The sequence below is a fragment of the Ammospiza caudacuta genome, chromosome 5 (assembly GCF_027887145.1).
Source record: "Ammospiza caudacuta isolate bAmmCau1 chromosome 5, bAmmCau1.pri, whole genome shotgun sequence".
NCBI lineage: Eukaryota > Metazoa > Chordata > Aves > Passeriformes > Passerellidae > Ammospiza > Ammospiza caudacuta.
Genome location: NC_080597.1, coordinates 39,549,696 through 39,574,961, shown reverse-complemented (window position 1 = coordinate 39,574,961; position 25,266 = coordinate 39,549,696). Strand labels below are relative to the sequence as shown.

The window sequence follows — 25,266 nt, the reverse complement described above, 5'->3', positions numbered from 1 at the left end:
GTAATTCAAAGGGCTTATACAAACCCCCTGTACCATTTAACCTCCTGAGAAAAGGTTTTAAACGGTGTTCCATGGAATCTCACCCACTGTGAAGGAAAACACTGAGGCATCCTGGACTGAAAGTGTCCTGAAAAACACTTTAAAGCCTTGAAACATTTTTCCTCATCAGAATGCACAAATGCAAAATAATCTATCCTATATCCAAAACAATTCAAAATGTTAACAATAATAGCTGGAATTTTAAATTTAAGAAACACTGTCATTGAATACAATTTGCACATTATGAAAACAATTTGCAAATCTGAAAAGGCATTTGTCATCTATATTTGACATACATATATTAATATAACAATACTGTTACATCGTTACATTAAAGTTGCTTTTTAGTTTTAAGGTAAAAAGAACTATATGTATGTAACTTTCTGACACCAAAATTGTCCATAAAAAGCCTAGACTGTTTGAAATGTTTTAAATTTTATTGTCTTTCCTCAAAGGGTTTGTACATTTAATCTGACCAGGAATGAAAAATGTGCTGTATTAAGATGAAATAAAGTACAAATAATTTTTAGTCTAAATGTTAACTGAGGTCTGTGATTAAAGTCTAAGGAAAATTTTGTCAGCCATCATGTCATAGGAGAATCCACACACAGTCATAACTGGATTGTAACATCTAACCAGGCACTTTTTAAACAAATCACTAGTATGCCCCTCTATTTCGTCATATACAAAAAAAAATTTCACTCAAAAAAAAAATCCAAAAACTTGTATGGGTTATGATCACTACAAATTTTAGGATGACAACAAGAAGTGTCTTTGCTAAAATGAAAGCTCCAGGCTTTGATTGAATTCTCAACACAGCAAACAAACTGTCTGATTGCAAACTTGCAATTCATTGCTAAAGCAAAAGCCATAAAATAAACTGCAGTGCACAACTTCAATGTGATTCTAAGAACTTATTAATGCTGATATGAGAGGTGATTTATTTGGCTTTGTGGTGTTTTGCATTTGTTTGTTTTGCAGTTTTTTAGTAAAACCTTCCCCTTCTGACAGAATACTGTTAAACACAGGAAAAAAAATTTGCTACTTTCTACTACTGTCAATTTTTCATACACAGTAAAAAACAACAACATACAAGAGTTCTGGAGCAAGTCATCAATCTGCAAAATGTTATACATCAGTAATAAGGCCTCCAATGTACAGCAATTTGAACAAAAAAGGAAGCATTTCCCAAAATACATATTTTGAATCTGTGTAAACAAAGTTCATATGTATTGCTTCCATTAATTTCAAAAATATACACCCACATGGACTGAAAATGATCTTGATGCTATGAATTTTACATTACTATAATTTCTGCAGCTGTAATCTGAAGATACAAAATCCAAATATTTTTGAACTTAAAATTTTGAAACATGTTGAAAATTTTAATCATGCTTATGTGAAAAGAAAGCTAAAAATACACCCCAAATTTTATGCCATTTCATTGAACAAAGGAGAAAGCACTATGAAAATAAACATTCATCTGGTTTCCTAACAATAAATACAAAGACAGTTATTATAAGATACTGCAACACAGGAAATATTACTATATTGACCTTAGTGTTCAATCAGTAGTTTTTTAAATCTTTCCTCATTGACATCTGAATCTTCTACCTTGTCAGCTGTCCAACAACTTTTAAGAGGGTTTTGTTTTCTTGCTTCAATTGTTCATTTTCGTCTTCTACATCATCGAGATCCTATACAAGAAAAAAGAAAAATAAACACTTCTCAGGATGGAAATACAAACTCTCAATTAGTAGCAGCAGAAATTTAATATCTTAGCTCTGAAATGAGGAAGCTGGAACAGGGAAGAATTAGTGTCACAGTAGGCACCCTTAGAAATGTTAAACCAGCCTGTTTCAAAGTGTTACCATAATTACAAAACATTAACATTATATTCCTAAGAACCTTAAATAGAAACATGTTCAAATCAAAGCTACAGCAGGAATTAATGCATAAAGAAACCAAAATAGAATGGGGGTGACTATTTTTCTGGCATATACAAAGAGTGTATTAATCAGCTCCTCTTCCTGCTTTCCCCAATTGCCTGTCTGCAACTATGGTTCCCATGTATACACATCACTGATTATTACTGCAAGAAATCCTGTTTTGAGTATTCAGTATCAAAATTTTCAGAAAAAGACATGCCAGTTCACTTTTTTCCTGTGGAGCAAAAAATAAAAATGGACTTTGTAGCTTTTGTCTGAAGTGCTACTGGAAGAACAGACAGTGTGCACAGAGTAGTAATGGGTGCTCAAAATAGATTGCCTTCACAGTGTTTGAAAATGTTTTGAAAGTGTTTGACACACACAAATGTTTGTGTTTTTTCCACTAATTACCATTTTTGTCCAGTTCCCATTTCACTTCCTCAATCCTAACAAGCTTTGTCAAACCTTTAAAGTGAAAATCAGTAATAATAACTGCTTAATGCAAACATTTCTTCAATAAACGCAATTTTTGTGTACAAAAATCTCATGCAAAAACCAAAATGTGAACTAGAAAAGAATGAAGAAACAGAAGAGTGATGTCAAGGACAGGATTTTAAGGAGTAAAATGAAAGGTGGGCAAAGGAAAATGAACCAGAATTCTCACTGGAGATCCTATGTGGTTTTTGATTCAAGTCTGCCAAACTGTCCTCTTGCCTTAAGCAGTAAAGAGATTTTCTCTCTCAGGGTCCTCTAAGTTGTTAGGCAGTGTTTAACATACAAAGCCCAGGTTCTTATTTCTTTCTCAGTGAGGTCATTGCAGAATAGAGATAATCTGTTCAATTGGTATAATGATTTTTAAAAGCCTCTTCAGTTTGCCAAGCTAAAATCCACACCTCAATACTTTGCAATCCCTTTATTGTTTTCTAGAGTAGAATCAAGAAATCACTAGCAGAAATTTCTCTCTGCCTCACAGAAGTAAAGCTGCATCACAGCATGAACCAATTCCAGGAAAAGCATTTGATTACTCCAACATAACAGATTCAAGCGACTTAAATACCTAAACAGGGTAAGTTTTGGTGGATAGATGCTAAAAATACAATTTAGTATAAACAAATACACTTTATAATCTCTTTTGTACAATTCAGATTAATAAGCAGATAGATGGAAGGGACAACACATTTTCAATAAAACTATTTCTTTTTAGTTTGGTAAACATAAAACTTGTATTATAATGTTTAAACCTGGTGATCGAGCCATCGGATATCTCAATTACAGCTTACCTAAATACCTCCTGTTTAAAATTCTAGTGTAATACACTCAAAATAAAATATTAAAAGTTTGTGAAATGTTTATGCTGCAAAAATAACATTCCAGAAATTACTGCATGTAAAAGTTTCTTGAATATAAGCCAACAAAAATAACAGCTTTAAGGATCTACAGAAACAATGGGTTGAGAGATGGAGGGGATTCTGCCACTCTGAAATTTTAAGTTTCCTGTTCAAAATTACAATACTAATTTATGCTTATTAACAAGAAAAAATGCAATAGCAAGAAAGTTTGAACTTCACATACCAAAAGAACTGATAACTAAGCAATTGACATTAATTGGACTGTAAATCCTCACTGAGATTTTCTCCAAACACGCTTTTAACCACACTGACATCTTAGTAAGGTCAGAGATGACTAAGTGTAAACTAATTGACAGCTGAACTTTGCCTACAAAGTATTCAAATATTTTGAGATGCCTTTCAGACATTTAAGGTTCTTATGAAGCAATTGCCCCTTTCTTACACTGAACATGGCAGACTTACCTTTAATTTCTAATATACTGGAATGAGAGAATGCTGTTTATGGGAGAAAGTCTTTTCTGTTCCTCAATATAAATGCAGCTCATATCCTTTAAGTATCTCTGTGATGTACTGACTGAGCTCAGTAAAACGATAATGTCACATTAAATAAATATACTCACTTAAAATGAGAAAAATTCTACCAAGAAGTTCTCATGATTCTTGGAAAAAGTTTTTCAAGTGCAACACAAGGTCTTTGCCAATCAGGGATGCATCTGTGGTTATGAACTGACTAGAACTTCTAGAAAGAGCATTTTGCTAAATATGGGCTGAGCAGTCAGAAAGATACACAATAAAATGGCCTTTTAAGAAGTTCTAGGGTATCTGATGTGGCATTCTTCCCATACCTGCACATATTAACATCCAACAACTGTATATATTGATGAAAGAAAAGCTGGAGGAGAACCATGAATGTGTAGATGGTCAAATTTAGAGATCCCTATTTAGGTTTCTACCAGCAAAATCTTTTCAGACGACATCTGCATAGACTCACTAAATAAAGTTCAGTCCTCAGGACATCCTTTTATCTGAACAGAAGGCTGAAGATTGCAGCTGTTCTTCCATGAAAAGCACCCAGTCCTGGTGCTAGGCCTACAGAGGGACACTCCATCAGATGGATGTCCAAGGGCTAGCTCTCATGTTCTCAGTTATGATAATAAACCTGAAGCAAATACAACTGACATATTAATTTCCATAACCTTCTATCATGAGAATGATGTGATATTTCTGCAGCTTTTCTTAATTTTTTAAACATTTTCTCTTTCTGAATCCACATGGATAGTCAATACAGAAGCAATCAAATTGAAGAGTTAATAAACAGGAAAGTAAAACTGCATTTGTGTTAATGGAAGCATCACTTGAGACATGAGTTCAAAAGACAAATAACTATGCTGGTCATAAAATCAAAAAGCAGCTAATTCATCATTAGGAAAAGCCTAAGAGACACAGACATAAATAACTTGCACTCTATTGAGCAAACAGACAATATTAAAGGTATGAAAAATGCTGACCTGATGGACCAAAAATATCCCTTCTCTTCTGTGTTTAAAAGTATCTACCTAGGGAGCACCAATAAGATGGCCTTGTAGATCTCATGGAAAGGTAACATTTTAGTCAATATAAAACAAAGTTGGTCTTGAAATTACTTTATTCAGTTTATGTTTTCTTCCATACAACAAGCAGAAATTGCTCTTGTACTTAACACAGGCAATGCACAGACAGTGCCTAACTTTACTATGGATGTTCAAAGACAGTTTCTAGTTAAGACACTTGATGGATTTCATTTGCGACATCAGACTTCAAGTATAGCCAAAAAACACAACATTGCTTCTGGAACATCAAACCTCTCAAAAAGCTGTGGTCCTAAACCCCAAGATTTCAGTCATTTAGGTTCCTTCAATTTGTTCTTTCCAACCTTTGAGTCAGGAAGTCAGACCTGACCAACGGTATTAAATAGCTTTGCCACCCATTATGCAGAAGGAATGAACACCTGCCTCAACTGTAATAAGGCCAAGCTTAGATGTGACAGATTCTTTGCAGAATGAAAGAACTGCATGAAAGCAATGCCTCAGTTAAAACAGAAATCTCTCTAAAACCAACACCACCTCATTTATCCTACAGATCAACTTCCAACTTTCCCCATATAAAAGCCAAAATACGTGTTTCAGAATAATCTCATCTCTTCTAATTTTCTAGGTTAGTTTGCAAACTTCTGAATGTTGTTCTCCTTTGCTACTAATGCAGAGCTGCAAAATGTAGGTCTGACACTCTTCATGCCTCCCTTCACTGATGGATTCACCAGAGCTTCTACACTGGACTAGAAGAGAGGTATCTCTAGGAAATCAGGACTCCACACTTCAGCCAGGAAGTGCAGGATGAGGTCAATAATACACCCTGTGAAAGAATTTCTGTTTGCCCTTAAAATTGGTACAATTTTTTTAAAATCAACTTTAAAACTTCTTATCCTATCCTATCCTATTTCCAAGCATATCTCACTCTTCTAGCCCTCTGCTCCTGCCTTCACACCTTGCCTGATGTTACCTCATGTCTCCTGCCCTCTGTCTTATTCTGTCTTTATATGGGATCAACAATAAACAGTATGAGAATATCTGTCAAAATATAAAGAGCTTTTGGTTTTATAACCTTGCTTTATAAACACTTAGAACAACAATGAATTGAGCAGACTTAGGGAAGTTATTCATGACAAATACAAGTCACCTTAGAAAGAAAATACTACTTACTGATATACCTCTTGCAAAGCTACACAAATACAAAAAACCCCCATATTAACTCTTTTCTGATCTTGCCCAATGGATGTCACCTGAAGAATACAACAGAGAATGCAGACACTTATTCCCTCCTTACAGAGCCATGGAATAAAGTATTTGCTTACTCTGTTTAATAAATCAATTTCTTCTTTCAGCTTTCCAATTAGTTCCTCTTTGTCCTGTGCCATCTTCATTAATCTTGCATTTTCCTGTCTTTCTTTTGCAAGTTCCTATAACCAGAATAAAGAATGAAGTTGAAAATGTAAATTCTTGTTTTAAGAGACAGTTTTAAGTTAACACTGTCTAAAACAAAGAAAGAACATACACACACATTTATCTATAATTCCTTTTCTACTGCAAGTCAAACCCACATCTTCAAGTCCTTTTACATTTCAAGGAGCTAAAGAATCACATCTAAGAATATTTTACAACAGAAAATCTGTTTGGTTTGATTCAATGATAATGTTTTAATTTATATTTAATTTAAGCTTGAACACAGAATTGGACAGAGGCCCAAAACAGAAGTAGTAAATATAAAGTATCAGCTCCCAAATTACCGCTGGTTGGATTTTCCGTTGTTGGTTTTTTACAATACCATTATAAAAAATGGTAATATGTATATGGTATTATCTTCATTAACAAGATATGAAGATTCACTTTTAAATCTGTGGGCCTGAATGTGATTAAGAATGAAAATGTTCATTAGGAAAGAATGTGCTTAAATCTTCTTCTACTTTTTTTTTTACTGGCAATTTAAGTATTTCAGAAAGAAGATGATTTAGAAGGGAGGATTACGGTATACTCTACTTAAATGAAGATTCCTCAAGTCTTAAATCAAAAATAGCAATTTCTACAAAACACATGTAATTTTCCCCCTTTCCAAAAAAAAAAGGCCTATTCAAATTGTGTTAACTTAGTAACTTTCACCCACATGATTCAAGAATATTTGTGAAGTTACCCACAAAAAATCCACTTCAGAGGAAGACAGAGAAGCCAGTAATAGATTACACAGATTAAATTATTTAGCAAAATACTGGCATAGGCCAAAAGCTCAGATCTAACATTATTACATTCTCCCAAAATTGTTTTTATTAAGTCAGTAGGAAACAATGCAAATCATTTTAAATATGTGTTTTGAATGTTTACAGCTCTAACAAACAACTAGACAGAAGATAAATTTTACAATATTTCGGTATACCAAATAAAACAAACCAAGCAGTAGATCAGAAACCAGCTTGTAACCTTGTGAACAGCCGGTGAGCTCCTTCTTCCCCCAAGGTATTTGCTCTGTGTTGGTGTATCACAAGGTACACAGGAGAAGCACACAGAGCACTGCTGGCTTTCTTAAGTGCATTATCTTTGCCTTAACTATTTCTCACTTAAATACCAAATGAAAATGAAACATCTGTGATTTCAAAATTCACATTCTTCTCAGTCAGTCTGACTCTCTGCATGTTTTTGTAGACGTAACTATCTGTACTTCAAGCATTTTGCATAATTTCTATGTATTTTACCTGCAAATTTCCCCATGGAGTTTCAAAAGTACTTCATTTCAGAAGTATGCCATAGCAAGGTTAGTTGGTGCTTACCCTTTCAAGTTCCTCAATCCTCTTCTCCAAAGAGTTACTTGGTAGAGAACTGCCAGAAGAATTTGCATCTCTGCTGTATCTGCTGTAAACTGTCCTCTCTGGTCGGGAATATCTGTTTGGAGCATCATCCTCTGGTGCACTGGCTGTACTGTGAGGGGCAGAGAAAGCACACACCTATTTACACACCTCACACAGCAGTCACAGAAGAGCTCTCCAAAGCAGTCAGTAGGTCAGTCTAATAAAGTGCAGAGAACATATTCCACAGCTGAGAACTCACTAAATTCACTGCCTCAGGCATTCAAATACTTGGATAATGCAGCTTTCATCACATGGGTAATACACCAGAAACACATACTTATCCTATTTTTCAAGTTTCATTAACTATGCACATTAAAAAACAAGCTAAATGCCTTTATTTCAAGAACTAAAGTGCCACTACAGAGTTTAAACCAAGAATCTTTCTAACTAGATGAAAACATAAGGGATGAAAAAACAGGTACACATCCAAAACATAAGAACATTGACTAATGCTTTGGGAACTATAGATTTAGCCTGTAAGGAAATGGAAAGCAAACTGAAGTGAGAAAGTGATGAGACCCAACAAACCAATTTCATGCCATCTCCAGATATTTTACTTCAGAACTTTGGTACAGAGGAATTTGTCAGAGCTCTGTTGTCTGACACACTTCCTTAAGTGGTCCCTTGGGACTACTTGGTCTGGATTACATGTCTATTTATTAAAAATCAGCCATGGAATCAACAGATAAGGACTGCAAGTGCACATAAGGTATGTTTTTTAAAAAAGCATGCAGGATCTCCATTACTACTGGCATGTAAAAAAACAGTACTAATTTAAAAATATGTATGACAAGTCAAGTATTTTCAGTCACAAAACTAACAGCATCCTTCCCATAGCCATTTTCTTCCTAAACAGTAATGTTACTCACCTTCAATGAAGATTCTAATGAATAACTAAAAACAACAGAACAGAGTGCCCTGAGAACAGACAAAGAGACTCTCCCACACCAATTCACCAAAATTACACTTCTTAGACTTAAAATATACAGACAAACTGCCAAAACAAAACCAAAAAACTGAGATACTCAAAAGCCACCTGGAGATGATCCTCAAAAATCAGCTCTAGGTGGCTGCTTGAGCAGGGGACTGGACAAGATTACCCCAGAGGTCCCTTCCATCATCAACCAGCCTGTGATTTTGCAAAATCACACAGCTGAAGTATGTATACACTGGTGCTCTAGACCACTTAGGAAAAGAATGAAAAGCACTATGAGCATCCCTTCAACATTTCCTTTAAAACACAGAAGAGTATATGATTAATGTGTTCATTTAACAATTTTGCATTTCATAACTCTAGAAAACCCGCTGCTGACAACATGCAGATTTAGATGGATATAGTGCAAATCAAAAGCAGGAGTATCTGGCAAAGGGATGTCTTTTCGTGGATATAAATATTATTTTGCTCCAGTATGTGTGAAGTTTCCAAGACACACTGACACAATTGTAAGGAATTTTGTAGCTTAATGTTATTACCATATTTAGCACTGTTTATTCTTCATCCAGAAGATTTTTTATAAAACATTTCTAGGACCGGATATGCATGTTGCAACATAAGACAAATATTTAAACTTAACTCTATAAATTCTAGGTCATTGCGTTTCCTAAAAGACTTGTAGTTTTGTGCTGTTAATGTCTCAAGGAGAGACCACACAAAAAAGTCTCAATTTTTCATAATTTAAAAAGGAATACTTTTGCCACTATACTGAAGTATTTAAACTTAGCTCCAGTGAGTGATACTGGCAGAAGCTCCTACACAAAGATTAGAAGAAAGAATACCTGGACAGGAAGGGTTTCATTAATAAAGAAAATGCTTTCACTTTCAGGGTTTTTTCCCCCTGACATTCAGACTTGAATTTCCTCACCTATTCCACTGGGCAGCAGACCCTACTGAACACATTCCTTCTCACTGTAGGAAAGTACAAAGAACATATCATAGAGGCTTCTAGGAAATGGGATTTTAAAAAACCATTTAAGAAAGCATGAGTCCAAAACCTAACACAAGGAATATAACAGATAAAAAGTTCATTATTTGGGGTGTTATAACCAATGGTTAGTACACAGCAATGGCAAAAAAGTACTACCCATGACACAATAGAAACATCTTTCACAAAGAATGGAACTTAAGTCTTCAGATGCAAAGTCACTTCATGAGTGCTAAATGAAAAAGAATCACAGAATCAGAATATGCTGACTTGGAAGCGACCCATCAGGATCATTCAAGTCCAGCTGTTGGCCCTGAACACCCCAAGAGTCACATGTGCCTGAGAGCACTGTTCACTTCTAGAAATCAAGACAGGCTTGGTGCTGTGACCACTGTCCTGAGAAACCTATTCCAGTGCCCAACCACTCTCTGGCTGAAAAACTTCTTGATACCCAACCTAAACCTCTCCTGACTCAGCTTTATGCCCCTCCCTTGAGTCCTGTCATGTATCACACGTGCCAAGATATCTGTACCTGACTCTCCTCTGTCCCTCACAAGGAAGGCGCAACTGCAATGAGGCCTCCCCTCAGTCTCCCCTTCTCCAGGCTGAACACACCAAGTGACCTCAGCCATTCCTCAAAGGCCTCTTGCTCCAGTCCCTTCACCATCCTTGTTGCTCTCTTCTGGATGTTCTCTAAGAGCTTCATGTCTGTTTTATATCATGGCACCCAAACTTGCCCCCAGCACTTGAGGTGAGGTCACCCCAGTGCAGAGCAGAGTGGGACAATCCCTTTCCTTGCCTGGCTGGTGATGCTGTACCTGATGTCCCTCAGGATCCTTTCCACAACGATGATTAGAAAAACAGTATCACTGAACTTGGAGCCTCTTCACTAAGAGGAAACATTTATGAATCAACGCCAACAAACATACTGCCTTATGGAAGCATACCTGTAGATTATGCTTATATATAAAAATACACAAATATAAATACATTTTACAAGGTGTTTTCCTGGTTATACTTAAAACAAAAACGATATAGCAAAATCAGTTTGACTTCTTACAGAGAAACAGAAACTTTGGTTTGATGTTCCTAGTTATTTTCTTTACAATAAAATCAGTTATTCATACAGAGACAGGTTTAAAAGCAAGGTGAAATATCTCTTGCTCCTTCCAAAACTTCTTTGATTCTCTCAATGTATTTCTAAAACACTGTCCAAACTGCCATTTCATCCAGTGAAAATCACCCTGTCCAAGCTCTATTTCAACTATGACAGGCTTATTTTTATGCCAGAATCTTATAACTGTACCTGATTTGGAAACTCCTAGTTATTTATGTCACTGCAACCTGGTCAGTTGCTAACAGCTTCTCTGGAAAAAGCAAAGGAAGAAGCCCTGTTTATTTCTAAATATTTCTAAACAGGGCACCTTGGCTTTCTGTTACTTCATACCACTTAAACCAAATTTGTGACTCCAGAGCTGAGCTAAGGAAAGGCATCTTGCCTTTTCTACAGCTGCATTCCCTAGGCTCCTCCATTTTTCCCGCCTCTGGCCTTCAGGTGAATGGGAAACTTCTCAAACCACGAAGCAGCAGCCAAGCAAAAGGAAGCCATCAACTTGCAGCCATGGTGGCTCCCTGAGGCAGTAGCATGCCCAGCTGCATGAGCACTGGCCCAAGAGGGAGTGAGGAACTCCAGCCAGAACTTAGACCATCAAAACATTTTGCAGAAATAAACCCTACTTGTTTATGCCTTCTCATAACATCAGCAGTGTCTCAAGAAGGGCTACAAAAGTCAAGAAAATCTTCTTTAGTGACCCCTATCTAAAATAAAATGTTCATATCTGCAAAGCAGTGGTCCTAAGGTAACAAGCTAGATGAGACAATGCTTCCAAAGCCAGCCCTCACTGTGGAACTCCTAAACACAGACAAGCAGGCATGTCTGGGCACAGCATTATGAAATGGTATTTCACAGCTGTGGTTTCTTTAAATTAGTGAGATCAAGGTTAGTATGATGGCAAGTAAACTGTTATAGTTTAAGTTTTATAATTATCTAAAAACACAGGCAATTTCAGCAGTGTTCAAACTTCAGACCCCTCCAATGAGTGCTCTGAAGCACCCTCTTTTCTTATGGTCTCTACTTTCCCATTTATTTTTCAACTCTTACATGAATGATAAACTCAAGTATGATGGAGTGTTTTACAATTACTGCTAAATAGTCTCTACCTCTAGGGTTCCACATTAAAGTCCTGTACTATCCCTAAAAGAGGGGGCAAAAATCCTCTCTGACATTTTGACTGGAACCCATAAAACCATACCATACTGTATTCATTTCCACTAGTAAACAAACTTATAAGGGGAATACACTTCTGAACCATGAAGAGATTTTAATCTAGCTCTTTTTGTAAACTAATCCAGTTGATCTGTCTGATTCAAGAACCATGCAAAAATCTTTAAATCACAATCTGCAAAGTTTGCTTTCCAATTCTTTTTTTTTAAAGAATCTAAATTGGTTCAAAAACTAGCAGACAGTCTTTAAGTAATCTGATAGAACAAACTTTCTGTGTTTATTAAAATATTCCTATGTCTGCATAAATATCTTGCATTACTGTTACTTGCAAACATGCCTTTTAGTTTACAAAAGAAACATAATTCATGTTTACATGTAGATTAGACTCAAATACTTCAATAAAGAAAATGCACTTTGTCCTTCTTATGCTTGAGAAATCATTGGAAACATCAACTATGCTGATACTATCAGACCTTAATCAGAAAACCATTCTTACTAATGGCAATATGTTTAGTATTTAAAATATCTATTCGCAAAGCAGTGCAAAAAATAACAGACCCAGTTTCATAACAGCAGTTTGAAATGGCCAAGACAAGTCATATTACATTAAAAAAACTGAGAGGAAAATGGAAGAATGGGAAGTTGATATGAGCTATTACCACTGAAGTATACCTAGAGATTTAAAACACTTGAAGCTCACAGTTAGGACACCTGACTGACCACAGCTCCCAAATACTCTCCTGCATGTCCTGTGGCCTTCATATCAGCATGACCTTGCAGATTCTGGTCGTACTTTTAATAGATCTCACAGTACCACTCCACCCCACAACAAAACCATCACTTTCTCCTGAAATTATTTTATGGACTTAATGAAAATACAAAGGAACCCCTCCACAAATTTCTGGGGGGTGTGAAAAATTCTGAAGTAAATCAGAAGACAGACTACAATTATAGACTTATAGATCTTATAGACGAAGATCCTCATCACAAACCTTTATTTACTTTACAGCACAAAGAGACAGGCTCAGTTTGTCCAAGTCACTAAGCACACAACAATACACAGAAGCCATCAGAGTTCATTTGTAAACATGTTTTCCAGTCAATGGACACTCAGTGAAATAGGTTTCCCAGCAATGTCATATAAATGTTTAGTCACGGACTGTTGCATCCATACAGGGGAAAGTAGCCAGTGTAATTCACAGTATAAAATCTGTACAATTCCTTAAGTCCTGGAACACACCAAGAGAACAATGATTCTGTAAGAACACACATAACTGATCTTCCCTGCTTTTTAATCTCTTTTGTCTTGTCAGATACAGGAGGATGGGTATCTCAGTGTAGAGGCAGAATCACAGAATTGTTTAAGTTGCAGAAGAATCTCAAAGATAATAACATAAAATCTGAAAACAGTTAAATGGAAAGGGAAAGGCACTGGAAGTCCAGAATGATATCAGTAATCCAGGACTAGAAGTCAGAAAGGACAGATAATGGAGACAGGAAGAAAAAAACAAAACAACGAGAAAAAACAACACACACAACATCAGACAAATAATAAAGAGAAGACTAGGACCTCGATGATTAAATATAAGGATGTAAGAGAAATGGGGAAGAGAAAGGAAAGAGTGCCTAACTGCACTAGGAAATAGAAACCAGTGAAGTGAAGAAAAATGCTGTAACAAACAAGATGCCACCTTTGATAAGGAATAACTGGAGAAGAGTGAGAAGGCAAAAGAGAAAAAGCAGTAGTAAGAATGGAAGAAAGCTACTTGAATATTTCTGGCAAATAGCTCAATCTTTCAATGGGAAAGAGAATCTATTACAGAATCCAACAATTCATGAAAATATAGTTTCCTTCTTGCTATCATATGTCTATAAAGTCTACCAACCATCTCTCTCCCAGAAAGTACTGGCCACTTACTGTTGCAAGTAAGTTTCAAAAAGGATCCCAAAGTGATTGTCCCTATGTGAAACATGCTTCATTCTCAGTTTGCTTTAAAAACCTAAGGGAGTACACCCAACCCAAGACTGTTGAAAGCAAATTAAGCTCAGTGTATTTGAGCCTTGAAGCAGCCTATTATCTCAATTCAGCCTTTTGGCATTAACATTCCAATTCTAGGTACAATCACAGAATGACATTTTCCATTTCATAGATTCGCAGAATATTTTGAGTTGGAAGGGACACACAAGGATCACAGAGTCCAACTCTTAAGTGAATGACCCATTCAGGGATTGAATCCACAGCCTTGGTGTTATTAGCATCATGCTCTAACCATCTGAGTTTCCAAGGGACTCCTACTGTATTCAGTGAGATCTGAGTGATCTGAATAAGAATTACTGTAGAGGAGGCTGCTTTCTGTAAGACCTTCACCTACTGTGGATGTTGGAAGAAACAAACAAGCCCAGAACAATTCTAGTTCCAACTCCTTTAGCATTCAACTCAGAAAGCAAAACCACTGGGAGTCATACCTTAAGTACCCTCACAGGAAAAATTAGTTCAAGGAGGCACAAATTTTCAAATACAGCAGAAAACTAGTAGATACTATTAACTCCAACCACAGTGGGCATTGTATAACTCAAGGAGAATAAAACCCTCTAAGTATTTGTGAGCACTGGGCACTGTGTTGACAGTGGCAAATAATCCTTCACTTTCAACTTGAAGTTCAAGACTATGCAATAAATAAGATAGATGGCAACATCCATAAAATATTGAACAGCAGCTCACAACAAGTCAGATTCCTCCTGCATGTGATGCCAGCCCTGACAGAGGAAGTTGACAAAGAGTCTACATCCCACATATAACTAAAGCTGACTGAGGGAAGACTGCATAACCAAGTCTCATTTAGCATTTTCTAGCTCTGGCATTTCCTACTTTTGCAATGCTAATCAGTAGGATTAGATTATTTTCAAATAAGTTACCAACGTGGTTGTGCAAACTTCTATTTATTACCACCCCACGCACAAGCAAGTTTTTGCAAGCAAGTATATACAGCAGGCAAGCAGAGATAAGGTTTATGAAAAGCCACAAAAGTATGACACACACCACTAAGTATTTGCAGATACAAACAGCAATAAAATTATGCACCAGGACTTAGGAGGAAGTAAAGACTGAACTAAAATGTGCTTGATTAATAAGAAATGAATCATGAAATTACATAGTTACTAAACTTGTGACAATAAGCCCACCCATTCTGCAATGACAAAGTGATTTTAAAAAAGCCCTATAAAAAGCATCATTCAACTGGGTTTATGAGAACCTGGGAATATAAATATAAAAGACACCGTGCTAGGAAAGCTAAAGCATAACAGGATAGGTTATTCTTTTTTACAGTGTGGGAGGTGAGATTCTGGAACAGGCTGTCCAGAGAAGCTAGGGGTGTTTCCCTCCCTCCAAGGTTCAAGGCCAAGCTGGATGTGGCTCTAAACAATCTAGTTCACTGGAAAGTGTCTCTGCCTATGGCAGGGGGACTGGACTAGTATTCTTCAAGGTCTCTTCCAACCCAAACCATTCTATGATTCCACAGGTGAACAATATTGAGGGGTAGTAAATACAGCAGTGAAAGCTAGATAATTGTAGATGCTCTTTGTACTTTCTTCTACAGCCATATATATAAACTGATGAGTTAAACACCTACATATTTTACCCAAGTAAAGGATACCTGAAAGCGAATGCATTAATGTACCAGATAAAAACATTCTTACACAAGTGTCTTCCTTCAGTTGCTGCATTTGAGACCCCATGTTAGCTGTGATAGTTGTGTCAGTACTAATTCCACATTAGTGGAATTTCACACAGCTCTCCGTTTCATCAAGAACTTCTGAAGTATTTATCTGATTAAAAAGCTGGAGTAATGACCAGGGTAATACTTGACTCAAAGACAAACAAATAACAAACAGGACATGCTATATATGAGAAACACCTCTACAACTGAGACAGTAGTATGACAAAACCATCTTTCACTATTACTGTGGAGAGCAACAAAATTATCTTCCTTTATTCAGCTTCGGAATACAATGGTTCATAAATTAAACTGTGAAAATACCGGCTTCTAGGCAATGTGTAGTCAAGTTTGACATTTGATTGGAAAATTATTCTGCCCTAGTAAGACCTAGTAAAACATTAGTGGAATTTATTTTAAAACAGTAACATAATAGAAGGCTTTGAATAACCTTGCTGCATCTTTCAGGTCCTTTGCATGCTATCAGGCTATATATCTACAGTAGCAGTATGATGGCTTCAACTACAAATAGCCATTTAATCAGCATTATTTCTGGTAGAAATATAAACAAAATTGTTGTGTATAAAGATCTCATACCTTTTATACCTGCTTGAAACCATTCTGGAGGAGTCCTAAAAGAAACAAAAAGGAAAAATTAATTAGTATTTTTCTTGTAGCTATACTGCCAAAATACCTTATCAGTCCAAAACAGTCTGCAGTGCGAGCAGTCCCATGCCAAGTACAAGTCAGTTTGCATTATTTTGTTGTCAGGTTCAGACAATACCAGGACTATTGTCACCATGTTCTTGCTTCTGAACATCACCCCAGAAGCCTTAAGTGTCTGCCTCTGATTACATCATAAAACTGGATGCACTTATTCCATCCCCCTGCAAGCTCATGAAGCAGCTCACACCCTGCCACCAGTACATCTCCACCACTAACTAGTATGGCAACACGTGTGCCCTTTGATAGTTGTTTATCAACTTGTCCAAGAGCAGCAGAGCAAAACTGTTTCAATTCCTGAGCACCACTGCTGTCCTTCCAGATAGGAACAAAAACTGAAGCTGCCAAGTACAAAAATTAAGACATGTTTCAACTGGTAAACAAGGGCTCAGATTTGACAGAGTAAGTCCATAAATATTTTTTAGGATGTTGTAAGAACATGAACCAATTATTTTCTTAGTCATAGGCAAAACACCCCCGGCAAATAACAAGTAAAAAGTCAGGAAAGAATATTCAAGGAGTTAAAGGACAATTGCCTTTACAAAAAAAAAAAAATAAGGCAAAGTATGAAATGCTGTCTAATTACAACACTTACTGTGGGCAAAGAACCAAACTAGCTCTTAAAACAAGATGCAAGAGAAATTCCATCCACTCTGAAAATTCTACAGAACATGACACTGTCTTCACTAATCAGCACACTAGTGACTTTGTAAGTAAATAAAAAAGCTAAAAATTAGGACACAAAGAGTATTACTTTAGTATAGAAAATAGTATTTTAAAAATATTTGTATTATAGAAAATTCTTGATCTGAAAGTACATTTTATTTTATGAAGCATTTTCCATTTCTGCCATATGTGCTACATCTTATCCCTAAGATAAGCAGAACAAAATTCAACAAATTCATGGGAACTAGTTAAAGAAACCCACAAATTTGGCAAAATTGCCGGTTTAACACTGATAGCTATTTTTATCATTGATGACAGCATCTGAAAATTAGTGATTCCCAGCTATGAAACAGAAACCTAATTTTACCTCTAAAAGGGCAGAGAAACAATTTTAAATGTTACCAATGCTATTTTTAAAGTTTACTTTAGGGTAGGTTATCTTTGAAAGGTCATGGAAGCAGGGGGAGGTTTCTGAGGACTAAAATGAAGTAAATATCATTCCTTTCTTCAAGAAGGATAATCCAGGGAACTACAGGACAGTCCTTAGCTCACATCCTGAGTAGAAAATGGAACAAATCCTCAAGGACAGGAAGGTGAAATCAGCATGGCTATATGAAGGGGAGACCATGCCTGACCTAACAGCCTTCTATGATGAGAGGACTTGGTGAATGAAGGCAAAGCAGATGATGCTTATCTAGATGACAGCAAAGCTTTCAACGCCTTCCCGCACAACATGTCTATGGAAACAGAGGCCAGATAAGCAGACCATGAGATGCAGTGACTACTGGGTCCAAAGGGTTACGAGCAGCAGCAGAAAGTCCAGCTGGATGCCAGCCACCTTGCAGAGATTGATACAGGGGCCAGTACTGTTTAATGACTTCAGTAGTGACCTGAATTATGAGACAAAGTACAGCCCCAGCAAGTTGGCACACTACAAACAACTTGGATGAGAGGTTAACAATACATCAGGTGGCTGTGTTGCCACCTAGAGGGACACACACAGGTTGGAAAATGGGCTTACAGAGACCCCATGAAGTCCAAAAAAAAGCAAAACACCAAGTCTTACCCCAGAGTCTGGGGATGAATAATCCCAAGCAGGAGTACTTGCTGTGGAAAGCTGCTGTACAGAAAAGAACCCTGGTGTCCTGGTGACAACAAGTCAAACATAAGCCATCTCTGTGCCCTTGCAGCAAAGGCCCATGGCATCCTCAGGATGCACTGCCATCAGGTTGAAGGACAGCATCCTGAGAAGAGCTGCAAAGACAGTGAAGGGACTAGAGGAGAACTCACACAAGGAGTTGCTGAGGTCACTTGGCTTGTACAGCCTGGACAAGACTGAGGGGAAGTTGCAGCTACAACTTCCTCAGCTGCAGTCACAACTTTCTCATGAAGGGCTGAGGACGGTCAGGCACTGATCTCTCCTCTGTTGTGACCAGTGACAGGACCTGAGGGAATGTCTGAAGCTGTGTCAGCAGACTTAGTTTGGATATTAGGAAAACGTTCCTCACATCTCAGGGCGGTTGGGCACTTGAAAAGGCTCTGCAGGAAAGTGATCACAGCACCAAACCTGATAGACCTCAAGAAACATTTGGACAATACCCTCCGGCACATAGTGTGACTCTTGGGGTGTCCTGTTCAGGGACAGAAGCTGGACTCGTGGGTCCTCTCCAACTAAGCATATTCTCTAATTCTCCTCTGCTCAGCCCTGGTGAGACCACGGCTGGCATGCTGGCTCCAGTTCTGGACTTCTCAGTATGAGAACAATATATTGGAGAGCTCCAGCAAGGCTGAACATATGATTAAAGGTCTGGAGCATCTGACAGATAAGGAGAAGCTGAAAGTGCTGGAATGTTCAGCCAGGAAAATAGGATGCTCAAGAGGTATCTTGCAAATGTGTACAAATTCCTGATGGGGTAAAGATGATGGAGATATATTTCTATCTGTTGTGAAATAAAAACCCAACTGGCTCCAGTCCTGAGCAATTTGCTACACATATCCTGCTCTGTCTGCAAGACTTGGATGGAGACTTCCCAAGATCCCTTCAAGTCCTAAAGATTTTTAGCCTTAAGACAGTCAGCAATGACTGATGAAGTGATTTGACTCTGAGGTATCCAAAGAGATTTCAATTGTTTCATCTAATACATTAAGATCCATGTTCCCTGTATCTGAGACTGAAACAGCACATCAGTAACATCAGACACAGTTCCTGGTGGTGATGGTCTCAGAAACATCCCAGCTGCCCCATTAGCCATGGGCAAGTGGTTCAATTGCCTTTTGAGACTTGGATGGAGAGTTACACTGGGTCTGAATTTTGCCTAACTGCCTGCAGATACAATAAAGTAGGAACTCTGAGCTCTAATCTTCCTCAGTTCTTATTTTTTTAACAGCTTCGTTTCTTCAGGGAAATGCTTCCTGGTGAACATAAGCCTTGGTTTGCAGTGAAAGGTAGAATTCATGAGAAAGGGAGAAACTGCACCTGAGACTGCAGTCTGGTGAAGCACACTAAGAAATCTTGTACAAAGAAATCTTAAGGTAAGAGATGCTTGTTTTGTACTCTAGACACTAAAAGGATACAATGAATGCACTGCATACCCCCATATTTGCTAAAACATTTTCATATACTAAATGGAAATAAAGCTGTAAAGCAATTACATGGACTTGTACATTTAATTCAACTGCACACTTTTAAAAGTTTGGCACTACTATTCAGAAAAGCCAGCTCTTCAGAAAAAGCTGGGAAAGCAAACAAATGCTGAGACCAAGTGCATAGCAAATACTCTCATTTGCTACAAATGACAGCCTGTTAAAACAAACAAACAAAAAAACCTTGACTCAATTAACAAGTCTTTTGTAACAGATGTTTCACAGTAAGTAGTAGTGGTTTTTATTTCTGGAGTTGAAACTAACTATGAAAAGTTAAAAAGGCACACCTGATGCACAAAAAAAATCCTCTGAAGCTCAAATTAATATTGCAGATTTTATAGATTATGATTTTTATTACTTTGAAATCTCTAATGTAAATGCAAACCAATCATTCTTTAAAGTGATGATGAAAACACTAGGAAAATGTATTATTTACCTCTGTTCTCATCTTATGAAATTCATTTTGTGTGCATCCAAAAGACTCTGGCAACATGAATATAAGTAGTCACACTGTAAATAGCCTAATGTGCCTATAAACCAAAAAATAATCTAAGATTTGAAACTACTCAGAGATCTGAAAATGAGGCAAGCATCTATAATTTAAGATCTTGACTCCTCCACTTTTGGAGAACTGAAGGTTGGCAGAAAATCAAGGAAGGGAAGGAGAAAAGGAGGGACGTGCCTGTTCTGACAAAGAGTTAACCTAAAAGCAGATGACTGTTCTTGTACAAAAGTACTTATTTACAAATCTGGCTTATATTCCTTAATATTTTTTTAACTTTTATTTTTAACCCATATTTAAAATACCTCATCTTTACTATAAAAGTGAATGATCAGTCATGAGCAATGAAGAGATTTGCTCATTTGAATGTCTCCCTCTAAAAGAGGAATTCTTTTTATAGTCTGTGGCAATCCTGAATGGAAAAACAGTAAGTAAAGAATTAATCTGTAACAATGCTAATGGTTTCTTTCATACTGGTGAAAAAATACTGCTGCCAAAGACATTTACCTGCATCAGTTCTTTGTCCAAGGCTGAAATCAAGCTCTCACTTCAATGCAGTATTCCAAACACAGCCTTAAAATTACTTTTACTATTTGCACATGATCTCAGGCAGCTTGCATTTACCCTTTAACAGCATATACTTCACTAATAAACCAAATTATTAGTGAACACTCTACAAACTACTGCAGAGTGACATACATCAGCATAGCTCCAAAAAAGTGGTCATGTTCCCTTTTTGTTTTGTCTACAAAAGTGATTGTGTGGATGGTATTAATGCAGGACAGGGTGTGATCTATGAAAAAACCAAGGAAAAAGAAAACATATTCCCACATTCCACATGAGCTCCTTCATGTGATTCACTGCACAGACTAACTCACAGACATGCACCTGCTGCACCAGAGAATATGTAAGGTCAGAAAAGGCAGCTGAGACTATTTCAGTTAATGAAACCATTTACTGCCAATTAAATCTCTGTCAAACTAGGATGAAGGAACTTGGCTCTCTTCTTTGCTCCTGGCTCATCTTGGTATTTCATTTGGCCAACAGAGAGACTGCATAAACAAGCTGGTCATCGGGCTTTAAATAAATAGAATTGTCTGTGTTTACAAGTGTCTGACAAAGTTTTCCAGATGTTAAACCCACCCTGCTATTACAAATTTGCTAATTAAAATGCCCTAACAAACACTGGTTTTAAACAAGTACAGACTCTGGAATCAGCTGGACTATGTAAAAGGGTCACTGGAATCCCTTGAAATACTACTTAGAAGTTCTGCAAACAATTAAAGCAAATCCCCTGGATCAAATCAGGATGTTAGGGCTCACTAGTATATATGCTGACATGAAGAATATGCACACTATTTTGAAATAGAACTATACACTAGTGCAAATTATTACTATATAATGATATTCCTGCAACACGCAAGGTTAAGTTTTGACTGAAATGAGGCTATCAAAACAATTTTCTTTTCATATATAATTCAAATGCAGGCTTCCTAAAAAGTTTCTTGTACATTCTTCAAGATGTGAGCAAATACAACTTCACTACATGGAAGAAAGAGGCCTACTGCTGGGGTTTCTTGCCTTTTTACATACCAAGGTAGATTCTATTTCCATCCAGCAAATCAAGTTAACTCCTGTACCTTAAATCACATCTTGATTAACTACAGCTACTTCTCACATTCTGTACAACTCTGCATTGAGATTTGTTTGGCAATGGCAGTTCCATACTTTCTGCAATACAGACAAGGTTTCATTCAGCTCCTATGTGGGATAACATCTAAATGCTAAACAACTGAAAGGCAATCTGACTCTAATACAAACCAGGAATGACTGCAGATGTGAAAAACAGCAAAAAGACAGATGAAATATCTTTCTTCTCCTCCCACCAAAATTTCCCAATAGCAATTCTCCCTCAGGAGTCAAGAGATACTATTTACCTTCCATTCCTGAATCACTGAATTAAAGCATACGGTGCATTGGAAAGGACCCATCAGGATCATCGAGTCCAATTCCTGTCCTGAACAGAATATCCCAAAGATCACACTGTGTGACTGAGAGTGCTGTGCAAACACTTCTCAAGCGCTGTCAGGCTTGAGGTTCTGATCACTGCCCTGGGGAGCCTGTTGCAGTGCCCAATCATCCTCTGGGTGAAGAGCTTTTTCCTGATATCCAACCTAAAGCTCTCTTGACTCAGCTTTACGCCATTTCCTTGGGTCACAAGAGCAAAGAGATTGGTACCTGCCCCTCCTCCTCCCCTTGTGAGGATGAAGACTACAATGAGGTCTCCCTTCAGTCTCCTCTTCCCTAGGCTGGACAGGTCAAGTGACCTCAGCTGCTCCTCATATGGCTCCCACTCCATATCCTTCATCATCCTTGAGGCTCTCCTCTTGATGTTCTCTAATAGCTTTTAAAGAATGTCTCTTACACATAGTGGCACCCAAAGCTCCACACAGGACTTGAGGAGAGGCCACCCCAGTGCAGAGCAGAGCAGGACAGTCCCCTCCCTTGCCCAGCTGGTGATGCTGTCCCTGATGCCCCCAGGACAGGGCTGGCCCTCCTGGCTGCCAGGGCACTGCTGGCTCATGTTCAGCTTGCCATCCACCAGGATCCCCAGGTCTCTTTCCTGTTCCCCAGTCTAGGCACACAACCAGGACTGCCCCATTCCAGGTGCAGGATTTGGCACCTGCCCTTGTTAAATTTCAAAGTGTTGGTGATTGCCCAAATCTCTAATTTGTCATGGTCTATCTACAGGGCCTCTCTGCCCATGAGGGAGTTGACAGTTCCTCTCAGTTGTGTCACCCCTTTGAAAGCATCTAGAGATGTTTTTCATAGAAATGCAACACAACTTTCTGCACCTTAACTTTATTTTTACAGCCTCATCTTACTTTCTCCTTATTTAGTATGTTATAACAGATCTTCAAACAAGAACTAACAGATGTGCTACAATGCTTGGGTTCAAGTGATAGATATTACCCCTGCAAAGCCAAGGGAGTTATGACTCATCTGCCTGTTTACACAGAGCCAGGGGGCCACGGAGAAACACTGCAAGAACACCTCGGGAATCAATCAGAGTTCTCACAGGTAAGTATCCACAATTTGTACCTATGAAGAAATCTATTAAGGACAGAAAGTGAGAGAAAATAATTAAAGAAATACCTGCAGATAACACAAGTAACTCCCAGGTAAGTCAAGTATCTGCCAGAAGAAAACAGCTCCCAGAAATAAGGAAATCAGAAACACACATTTAAACAAATTAACAGAGCTTTTCTTTTATTTGTTATTCTCTATTTCTATCATCAAGCAGTATTTACCACTGAGGAGTCAGAAAAAGAGCTCAGGACAAGCAGTTAGGCACTCAGAACAAAAACTGTGAATGAGTTTATTAAATTAGGGTGAAAAAAACCTGACTAGATCTCAGGTGACTCACAGAAAAAGCAGAGCAGGAAAAATGACCAGAAAGACAATGTGGTATCCCTAAAAAGTAAGAATCTGTAGGCTCCCATCAGACAAAAGTATTTGAAATCACACAAGGGCTCAGTTACAACTCAAAGCAGTGTTTCCAGAGCAGAAAACCTAGCTCTGTGTTGCATACCCCAGCATGAAGATTAAAGGTATGCAGTTGTTTCTGAGCTAGCAAAGTCCAGTAATGTCCTTGTAGCACTACACAAAAGGCAGCCCAAACTGGTGCTGTGATGTTCATACCATTTAAGAGGACTGGTTCCTGGTACGTGATTCCTCAAACAGCCCTCAGGTATGACATAAGAGAGCATTAGGTAGCACGAACCAAAACCATGCCAAAAAATGTTGCTAATAATTAAGCCACAGGCTCTATCAGCAGTGCAGCAGTTGAGCTCACACCCATGTCTTGCACTTTTTAACAGTATAAACACAGTCAGACTGTCTCCACCAAACAACTATGAATTAGATTCCTCCTCCCCCCTCCTCAGCCATCACAATAATTACACTAGACTGCAAGGATGTAGAGATGGAGCAGCAGGCTACCCTGCCCCAGCCATCCTCCCACCACCATGGAACTGGAATATGCACCTTCCAAACGCACCAGCACATCTGAGTAACTACTGCTATGGTGTTCTCTAACTGTTCATAATATGAATGTATGGTACATGTTACAAGGTGTCTGACAAATACTGCTATGTGTATCTCTGCAGAGTACACATTTCAGCTCATCTTTCAGCAGCACCAAGCAAGCTGTCTCCCCTCTCCACCTTGCAGCAGGGATCCTCTTGGGCCATGGGCCATGCCAGTTCCTGCAGGAAAGCACCTCCTCCCTCTCTGTACACAGCCAGCAGGTACTCATACTGTTACCTGAGCTTCAGATTTGTTCCTGCCCTGAAAGCAGTATTAATTAAAGTTCTCTCTCTAGAGCAGAAACACAGGAAAGTGCAAGAATCAGGAGTATTTCCATACCTTACAAAAGTTTTTAGTGTCAGTCAGGCTGTGTAATCTATTTGTACAAGCAGATACCTCAGAAAGACCCTCTTTTTCAATCAATTTGTATGTGCTCAATGGCTCTCCTTGCCAAAGAAACCTCAGCTACAGTTTATCATTATACTTTCAGGATCACTTGTTTCCCCACCAAAAAAAAAAAAAAAAAAAAAAAAAAAAAAAAAACAAAAAACCCAAAAAAAACCACAAAAACCCAGCTGACTTAAAGAGCTAGTCCAAAACAGAAAACCTGTGGGGAAAAAAAATAAATTCCTTAACATGAGGTCCCTCTAGGCTGCTCAAAACATTAGTTGGGAATTTGAGAAACTGCTTCCTATTCCTTACATCTGCATAAAGGTCTCAAAAAAGGCTCCAGACCAGTGTAACAGCAGCTAGTGCTGGTGCAATTCTGGAGCACAGCTACATGAGCTCCATAGTGAAAGAAACAAATAGGGCAACAACAAACCAAATTTCTATTCACATAGGCTGACTACATAGCAGCAACATCTGAAGACAAGAAAAAATTAGAATAAAAGTAAATAAAGCCCCCAGAATATGAAATCTTAGTGGAAGGACCACAACCAAACTTCAGCAGAAGAAATCATAACTTACAAGC

General features: G+C 37.8%; 1 protein-coding gene across 1 annotated transcript in view; it reads right to left on the bottom strand.

Moving 5' to 3' along the window:
- Positions 1-695: 695 nt before the first annotated feature.
- PAWR (pro-apoptotic WT1 regulator) overlaps positions 696-25,266 on the bottom strand; it is a 70,155-nt gene continuing 45,584 nt past the window's right edge. Inside the window, exons 3-6 of the mRNA XM_058805345.1 lie at positions 16,268-16,302; positions 7,671-7,818; positions 6,207-6,311; positions 696-1,736 (exon numbers count right to left, since the gene is read on the bottom strand). Coding sequence (XP_058661328.1) covers positions 1,650-1,736; positions 6,207-6,311; positions 7,671-7,818; positions 16,268-16,302 — 375 coding nt within the window. The 3' untranslated portion in view covers positions 696-1,649. The remainder of the gene's footprint in view (positions 1,737-6,206; positions 6,312-7,670; positions 7,819-16,267; positions 16,303-25,266) is intronic.